General features: G+C 44.5%; 1 protein-coding gene across 3 annotated transcripts in view; it reads right to left on the bottom strand.

Annotated features, from left to right (window-relative positions):
• Nucleotides 1-3,993: 3,993 nt before the first annotated feature.
• LOC101155382 (E3 ubiquitin-protein ligase RNF31) overlaps nt 3,994-8,968 on the bottom strand; it is a 30,492-nt gene continuing 25,517 nt past the window's right edge. For all 3 annotated transcript variants that reach the window (XM_020710743.2, XM_020710744.2, XM_023964925.1), the window contains 2 exons: nt 5,552-5,717; nt 3,994-4,841 (listed from right to left, as the gene is read on the bottom strand). In XM_020710743.2, coding sequence (XP_020566402.1) covers nt 4,791-4,841; nt 5,552-5,717 — 217 coding nt within the window. In that variant the 3' untranslated portion in view covers nt 3,994-4,790. The remainder of the gene's footprint in view (nt 4,842-5,551; nt 5,718-8,968) is intronic.

The following is an 8,968-nucleotide window of genomic DNA, read 5'->3' as shown; positions in this document are numbered from 1 at the left end:
AAGACAGGGGACTTCCTGGACAGGTCGCCAGTCTGTTGAAGGGTCACACACCCATGCACACTCACATTCATTCCTAGAGACAAATTAGAGAAACCAATGAACCTATGAAGCATGTTTTGGCCAGTGAGAGGAAGCCAGAGAAAACCCACGCATTCACGGGGAGAACAGCCAAACTCCACACAGAAAGGTCCCCCAGGACCTAAACCAGGCAAGAGCGCTAACCGACTTATTATTTACTTTATTATTTACTTATAACTATAAGTTAACCTTATTACTATAAAGATGTTAAATGTTGTTCTAATTCTAGAAATCTGCCCTGATATTTTGAATAAATCAATATTTAAAGTCTCCCTCTGATGATTTTCATTGGAATCATCTAGTTCAAGTAAATAAAAATCATTTCATTTTTGCATTTCTGAGTATTCCTCTTTTCAAATCTCTGGCAAGCAAACTCAATCAACAAAAATACTTTGTTTGAAGTAAGGAGCTGTTGTGATGTCACAACGGCCCGGTGGCGCATGCGCATTGCTCAAACTCTCTGATCCGCCCCGTCCAGCGTCCACATCAGCTCAGGTGCGGCAGAAGAGAAGATGACTCATTGCTGCATTCCCAAAATGCATTTTAAGTGCGTCCAAGGCTGCATTTCAAAAGCTATGTGCAAATAGTCACTTTCTTTATGACATTTCATTTTATTTGGTGTTTAAGGAAATCCAACAATCTGCATGAGCTAGCATCACATCAATTCTGAGCCACAGCCAGTGCTGGTTGCTGTTGCAATGTAGCTTAACCCTTGTGCTATCTTAGATGACCCCACCCTTCCATTGACGTGTTCTCCCTACCATGACAAAGGTGGATAAAGGTGGAAAGATTTCATGTAATCCATGGACACCAGTGAAGATCACAAATCATTGAAGAAAAAAGGTTCACAGCACTGTCTAGTGGGTCTAGATGACCCAACTCCCAATGTTAAAGTGCCTAGGACAGCACAAGGGTTACATTCATGTCATTCAAAGCATTTTTATGGACTTATTACAGTTCTTTCTGGTGTGTCATTTTAGTAAACGGCAGGGTCAGGTTCACATTTGTTTTGTCGTTTCACACACTGTTTAAAAAGGGTCGATTTGGAACCAAAAATATCTCACTTTTCTCTGTTTCTTCATTGCTAAAGAGAAACTTTGGAGAATAGAGACTGTCAATCGGTTGTGGTTTGTGCCCCCCCCCTTTGTGTCAAGCTCTTTACTGGTGCAAGACTCAGCTTGCAGAAAGGTGGGGTCAAGGGCGGGGCTACTCAGCTCAGCACCAAAGGCCACGCCCATGTAGAGGAGATTTTGGAAACAGAGGCCTCAGATACACATGAAATATGGCTTTTTAAGACATTTAGGTTGTTGGATTTTGGTTATAAACGTCATAATCATAATTAAAACACCACTGGGAATGTTTTTTTAATTTTTTTGTTTTTTCATTGTCATAGGGGGTCTAACAAAATATCTGTAGAAATTAAGCCAAATTAAAACATTTTATAAAACAAACAAAAAAGAACAATTTATGAGATGTATTGTAAAGTTGTACATAAATGGATCTGTGCTTTGGTCAGTATGACAAAGGATTTTAATTACAAGTGCCTTAAACTTTCACATCACCTGGAAACACAGGCTATTGAAGAAAGTTTATTTGTTAACAGATACAACAACACAGAGCACAATGGCACAGCTAAGACTATCAGACAAAAGATTTGTTCATTCTTGGTTTTTCCACAACAAAATTAGAATTGAAGAGTTTTTGTTATGACACAATGTTACTTTAATTAATGACAACCATAAAAGATGTATTATTGACAGTAACAAAAAAAAACATTTTGGGTTTGAAAGTTTTGATTTAATAATAAAAGATAACGGGATGCCCTGATCTGATCAAGTAATCAGAAATTGGGTCGGATCATGTAGTTTGAGACTAGGCTGGTATCAGATATTGTCTCGCAATCACTGATTGGGAATTTATTTATTTGTTTTTTTTTATCAGCGCTGTATATTTCAAGCTCAGTATTTCAAACGGATGGCCTTGCAGAAGTCTGCAAATCATGAATGGATCGTAACATTTTACTGCTGCAAAACGTAGCAGAATACGACATTAGCGTGAGCCGGAGACCAAAAACTGTTCTGTAAGGTTAGCAAGATATTCCCAGATTCAAACGTCCGGGCTCAATAACTCTTTTCATGAACGTTTAAAACTGGTTGCAAAGTGCGGGATCCAGGAAAAAAACCCCGAAACAAACCCATCATCTCTTGAAACAACTAAAACATCTCATCGAAAATGTTCAACAGCTCTGAAGATCCTAACGCCACGGTCACCAAACTTTCTCACATGACTCATTTTTACCTAGTTATTCTAGTAAATAGTTATTCTGGTTAATAGTTTAACTATTTTACTTGATGGTTAAAGCTACTTCACAGAAGTGCTCTGTTTAAGTGTTAAATGATAAAATAATGTCAATACGATTAAAATGCAGACCAGCTTGGATCAGTTTTTTTCTTTTTTTAAACATTTTCTTTTAGAGAAATATCTGATTGGGACTCGGTCGGCAAATACTTAAACGGTCTATGTCATGATAAATCAACCTTTTGAGCTTTGAAGTCTTTTATAGAGTTAATTCCTCACTAAAAACAACCCCAAAGTGATGTTTTGAGCCATTCATGTACTTCTGAGTATTCCTCTGAAAACCTGCTCTCTGAGGAATCCATGAAAACGAGCTTGTCTCACATTGTGACATCAAAAAGTGAGGAACCGCCCTTCCCAGGAAGAGTCTGTGCTGCCAGCCCCGCCCCCAGGCTAAAAAACACGCCCACTTTCTCAGTTGAGCTAGCGGTGATCGGCTAAATGCTTTTAATTTATATGAACAATACGAACATCCAGCTATGTAAATGTTCAGATGTCGTTTGTTTTTGTGGAAGAAACACAGACACACTGCTGACACAGACTCTACGATGATGTCATGAAATGGGCGGCACCCACAAGGAGAGAAACTTACTTCCAGGTTGGAAAATGAGCTGAAAAAATGAATTATATTTAATAAAAGGCTTTTTCTTTAGTGTGCCAAATGTAATATATTATAAATATGGATGTAGTTTACTCTGACAAGCTTAGTATTTAGCATGATATAGGCCGTTTAAAAGCAAATGTCTTTGAATCGGATCAGGGCTTAAAATTAAAAACTCAAAAAACTGCATTCAGTAGAAGTCACCAAGAGAAAAAAATTGACCAGGCGTGTTCAAAGACTGCTGCTCCCTAGCTGGATTCAAACACCCAATTTCTGCCTAAAAAGATTGTTAAAGGCTATACTATTAACGACAGAACCAGTCCCAATTAAATACATACATAGTTTTTGGTCTTGATTCAAATACTTCAATGTTTTTGACAAACAATTTTAGATGTGATTTTTCTGCATGTGTTTTGGAAAGTGGTAGAAAAATGCTTTTACACATGTTTTAGGAAGAAAAAATTATGTCCAATGTTATGCCTCCTTAGACATCATAAGACACTCATAAAATATGTATTTCTTTTAAATATATGCTACATAGCTGTGTTTTTGACAGATATCACACCTCTGGTTAAAGTGTTTTACAATCTTTTTTGCTTTCCATACTGTCCACAATTGTTGAAAGGGTATAAAACTTGAACAAGATGATTGGCACCCACTGCCCTGCAGCTCAAATATGTGTTTCAGAATGCCTAAACGAGCCTTTTGTCCTGCTCAAGGACACATTTAACATGTGACTGAGGAGATGGGGAGTTGAAGCGTCAAAGCTGCCATGCTATATGCCAGCCACACCAATGGGAGCAAAATGGGGTCCAATGAGACTAACTGATGGGCTGGCAGGCAAAGCAGAACAGAACCTGCTCTACTCTGATCAGAGGATGACCGCCCTGCCTCTGCCCCATTTTGAATGGACTAGGGTTAAAGTGTAATCCTTAGGTCCTGCTTAAATATAAGAAGACTTACAGGTGTGTAACTTTATTAAAGAAAATAACATGGAGAAATGACCAGCACATTTGACAGTAACCGGGGGAGAGGGGTGGGGTTTGTAATGTAGAGCAGTCAGACTTCCAAAACTAATTTCAGTCGTTCCTCATTGCTGACCCACAGACTTGTTTCTTCTCCATGATCCGTTCAACCGTGCTGACCTTTGGTTGATCCGGATTTTTCCCTTCAGGCTACAATCCGATCTGCTGATTCCCATGGGACATCTTTGATATTTGTCTTTTTATGCATTCCCTTGTGTCGCCTTAATCGACAAGTTTTTGGCTGCAGATAGCCAAAAAAAAATCACATCACTTTGAAAAATCTCATCACCTCTGAGGTCTCAGTTGGGTCAGGAGGAAATGCGAATTCTGAAGTCTGGCATTGTATTGGCAGCTGACAGCGAAACGTTTCTGGTACATGGAGCCCACTTTTTGATCTTTCCAGAAAAAATGAAACCCAAAACAATCACCTTGACTGTCAATATGACATCATCAATTGGACCAGTTAGTGGAGGCTTTGATGGGCCAGCCCACTGTCACAGACGTGACCATAATTATTTCAATCAATCCTTGAAGTATTGCTAGCATGTATGTTTCAAGTAGAAGAAACAACCAAAAGGGATTCAACACTAAAACGTCTTTCTCACTGGGTGCTTTATGAACAGGCATGAAGAAATCTGGGATCCTTCTAGCTTTGACAGAAGTTAGTGTCCTCTCCATAGAAGCACACAAATGTTCAAATGGTGTTGAATATATGTACACTGGGCTTTCAATTATTTCTTGCGGGGAACCTTGTCACCCAGCGGGACTTCATCCATCAGTTTCTGCGAAGAAAAACAACATAATGTGTTAAAAAATAAAAGTGGAGGTCCTTTTTGAGGCTTTACTGTGGGTTAACCCCCTCTGAGTGGGTCCCATTCATTAGCTGTTGGTTTGATTTGGAGTTATGACATGAGGTTGGTCTCCACCTGCAGGCTTGCATCATGTCAGGGCCAGGTGGAGTCTAAATAATCATCCTCTAAGCTTCAATGGTCTGTTTCTACTCTGGATAATTCAGCAAAATGCCTGTTTTTTTCCTGGTTTTTGACTCTTTCTTTGTTGTCATGCATGCAGGCTGTGTTGTGTTCTGCAGCTCAACAGTTAAATGACGTTTTTTGTGCTTCTGGATCTTTGCTTTGAGCTTTCTTCTCCAACGAGAGCTCTGCCTTTATGGTGTTCACCTGCTTACTGGTTTCTTTGATGGTTCCAGTACTGTATTTAAAGATGGTACTTTGTCACTTGTCCTTGGAAAGTGTATACGGTGGATTGCTATAGGGTGTTATTAATGCCTACTTGTGATTCTGTTGCCAAGGAACAGGATAGACGAGGTGGGAGTGTTTTCTTAGTTCTGTATTATACCAAAGTCACAGATCCACAGCTTGAGCATATTGCAGAAAACATGTCACTGTTAGATCTACCACGGTTAGATCTACCACGTTCTACCACGGCTAACATCTAACGGTTGGTAATTTGAAAGACACAAACAGAAACACACCTGCAGCAGCCGGCTGTAGAAGGTAAATGAGTCTTCTCCCTCTTTACGGCTGTCCTCCACCTTGTACCTCTTGCAAGCCAGCAGGAGCTCATTGGAGCTATACAGAGGGGCGGGGTCGATGGAGTGGCTGTTGATCAGGCTCACCAGATACTCCCGGTAATGTTTCCTGCACGTCACATCCCAACATCGTCGTGTTAATGTCTTCCTTTTCATGGTCTACCGGTTCTTTAAAGTAGCTTCCATTTCATCACCACATACTTAAACATGGAGATTCAGTTTTAATTACTTACTTATAACAGAACTAAACGTTTAGGTTGACATTTGCACTGTTCAAAAGTGTTATGTGTAGGCCTGACTCCTGCTCAGCTGTCCTGCATCTCTGTTGATTTTCTGTCTGCCTATTTAAGGTGTGTTTGTTTCTGTGCTCAGTGTCGGAGCGTATTCTGTTCTTGGGCCTTCAAGCTTGTGTTTCCCTCTGGCATTAAAGCCCTTCTTTTGGAATTCCATCTGGTTTGAGTTGTTCCTGCCTGCGTCTGGGTTTCCTCCTCTACCTGACCGTAACATTACGCTCCGACCATGTCCAACCCAGCAGGAAGGTCTGACTTAAGGGACTTACCAGGTTCTTCCCCCGAGGGGAGTTCTGCTACCGGCGATGAGCTATCTGTCCTGGCTCGTGAGATGCGTGGTTACATGTCCGGCATGCAACAGCTCCATGAGCGTCTCTCCAAGCTGGAGCATGTCCCCTCGTCTCCACCTCGCCAAACCCGCCTGGGTCATCCGGAGCCGTTTGATGGCACGCCTGAGGACTGCCGGGCGTTCATCACCTCCTGTCGCCTTCATTTCGATTTCAACCCGAGCGAGTTCCCGTCTGAACAGAGCAAGGTGGCTTTTGCTCTAAGTTACCTGACGGGCCGGGCCAAACGGTGGGGGTTAGCGGAGTGGGAGCGCGGAGCTGAGATGTGCCGCTCTTTCCGTGTTTTTTCCACTCAACTCCTCACCGTCTTCGATCCCTCTACTCCTCATCGAGCTGCGGCCTCAGAACTCCTCCGCCTCCAGCAAGGGGCTCGCAGCGTCTCGGACTATGCAGTGGAGTTCCGGACCCTGGCTGCCACCACTCGCTGGCCGGATGAAGCATTGGTGGACGTTTTTCTCCGGGGTCTCTCCGACGGACTCAAGGACGAGCTAGCGGCTAGGGAGATTCCAGAGGATCTGGAGGAACTGATCGACCTCTCAGTGCGTATTGACCGCCGGATGCGGGAGCGGGGCCGTGAGCGTCACGGCAACACAGGTTTTCGCCCACCGCTGCATGAGGAGGATCCACCACTCCAGTCCGACACTCCACGACGGGGTTTTCTTCCTCCTGCGGAGCCCATGCAGCTGGGAGCCGGCCGTCTCACTCCTGCAGAACGAAGGCGCCGCTTGAGAGGAGGTCTTTGCTTATACTGTGGACAGTCTGGACACTCTGTGCGCGACTGCCCGGTAAACTCCAGGGTTCATCAGCAGTGAGGGAACTGGTGAGCCGCAATTCTTCTTTTTCTTCTCCCTCACGGCCCTCTACCAAGGTCTTGGTGACCCATGCAGGAGCTCAGGAGGAGTTTGAGACTCTAATTGACTCCGGCTCCGATGGTGACTTAATCTCTCAGGAGGTGGTGAACAAACTTAAAATCCCTGTTGAGCCTTTATCACCTGTGTTAGTCATTCATGCCATAAATGGGTCTGTTATCCATAAGGTGTCATGTCGTACTGTTAACATTTCTGTGTCTGTGTCCGGAAACCACACTGAACGGATGAGTTTCTATGTTGTGGAGTCTCTGAAGCCACAAGTGATTTTGGGTTTTCCGTGGTTATGCAGACATACCCCTCATATTGACTGGTCTACCGGACGGGTTTTGTCATGGAGTCCCTTTTGTTTACTCAACTGTCTTTCTTCTGCTGCATTTCGTAGTCCTGTTACAGCACAGCGGTCTCCTGACCCGCCGGATCTCAACAATGTTCCCCCTGTTTACCATGATTTATGCACTGTTTTCTGTAAGTTTAGAGCTAAATCCCTTCCCCCCCACCGCCCTTATGATTGTGCCATTGACCTTTTGCCCGGAACCCAACCGCCTAAAGGCCATATTTACCCCCTGTCTCCACCTGAGCGGGAGGCTATGGACAATTACCTGCAGGAGAGTCTACAGGCCGGGATCATTCGACCTTCCTCCTCTCCCGCCGGGGCTGGGTTCTTCTTTGTGGGAAAGCGTGATGGAGGACTGCGACCCTGCATCGATTACAGGGGTTTGAACAATATTACGGTGCGCAATACTTATCCCCTTCCTCTGTTGCAGACAGCGTTTGACCTTTTGAGCGGGGCTTCAGTTTTTTCTAGATTGGATCTCAGGAGTGCATATCATCTGGTTCGCATACGAGAGGGGGATGAGTGGAAGACGGCCTTCAACACTCCGAGCGGACATTTTGAGTACCTGGTTATGCCCTTCGGCCTCACTAATGCTCCAGCGGTCTTCCAGTGTTTGATTAATGATGTCCTGAAAGACATGATAAACAAGTTTGTCTTTGTTTATCTTGATGACATCCTGATCTTCTCTCCAGATCTCGACACCCATGTGCAGCACGTCAGAACCGTCCTCCAGCGCCTACTAGAGAACCAGCTTTACTGTAAAGCAGAGAAGTGCGAGTTCCACACCAAGCAGACTCGCTTCCTTGGTCATGTGGTTTCTCCCGGAGGCGTCCAGATGGACAGCGCCAAGGTCAAAGCCGTTCTGGAGTGGCCTGTTCCTTCTGGACGGAAACAGCTCCAGCGCTTTCTCGGGTTCGCCAACTTTTATAGACGCTTCATCCGAGGCTTCAGTGGCGTTGCTGCACCCCTCCATAAGCTCACATCGGCTAAGGTACGTTTTGTCTGGGATGAGGGGGCCGACAAGACGTTCACCGAGCTGAAGCGACGTTTCTCTACAGCCCCTATTCTGACTCAGCCTGATCCCTCTAAGCAATTCATCGTAGAGGTGGATGCATCTGAGTCTGGGGTGGGGGCTGTGTTATCGCAGAGAGCGTCCGATAATAAGGTTCATCCCTGCGCGTATTTCTCCCGCAAGCTCACTCCTGCGGAGAGAAACTACGACATAGGGAACAGAGAACTCCTGGCAGTAAAACTGGCTTTGGAGGAGTGGCGTCATTGGTTGGAGGGGGCTGCGCAGCCGTTCTTGGTCTGGACTGATCATAAGAACTTGGAGTATATCAGGACAGCCAAGCGTCTTAACCCTCGCCAAGCGAGGTGGGCCCTCTTCTTTGACAGGTTCAATTTCTGTCTGTCCTACCGTCCTGGCAGCAGGAACCTCAAGCCGGACGCTCTCTCACGCCAGTTCCAGCAGGAGGAGGAGTCTGGGTCTCCTGCTGTTCCCACCACCATCATCCCTTCCC

This window comes from Oryzias latipes, chromosome 17, assembly GCF_002234675.1.
Source record: "Oryzias latipes chromosome 17, ASM223467v1".
NCBI classification, from domain to species: Eukaryota; Metazoa; Chordata; class Actinopteri; order Beloniformes; family Adrianichthyidae; genus Oryzias; species Oryzias latipes.
This window is presented reverse-complemented; position numbering and strand designations above follow the sequence as displayed.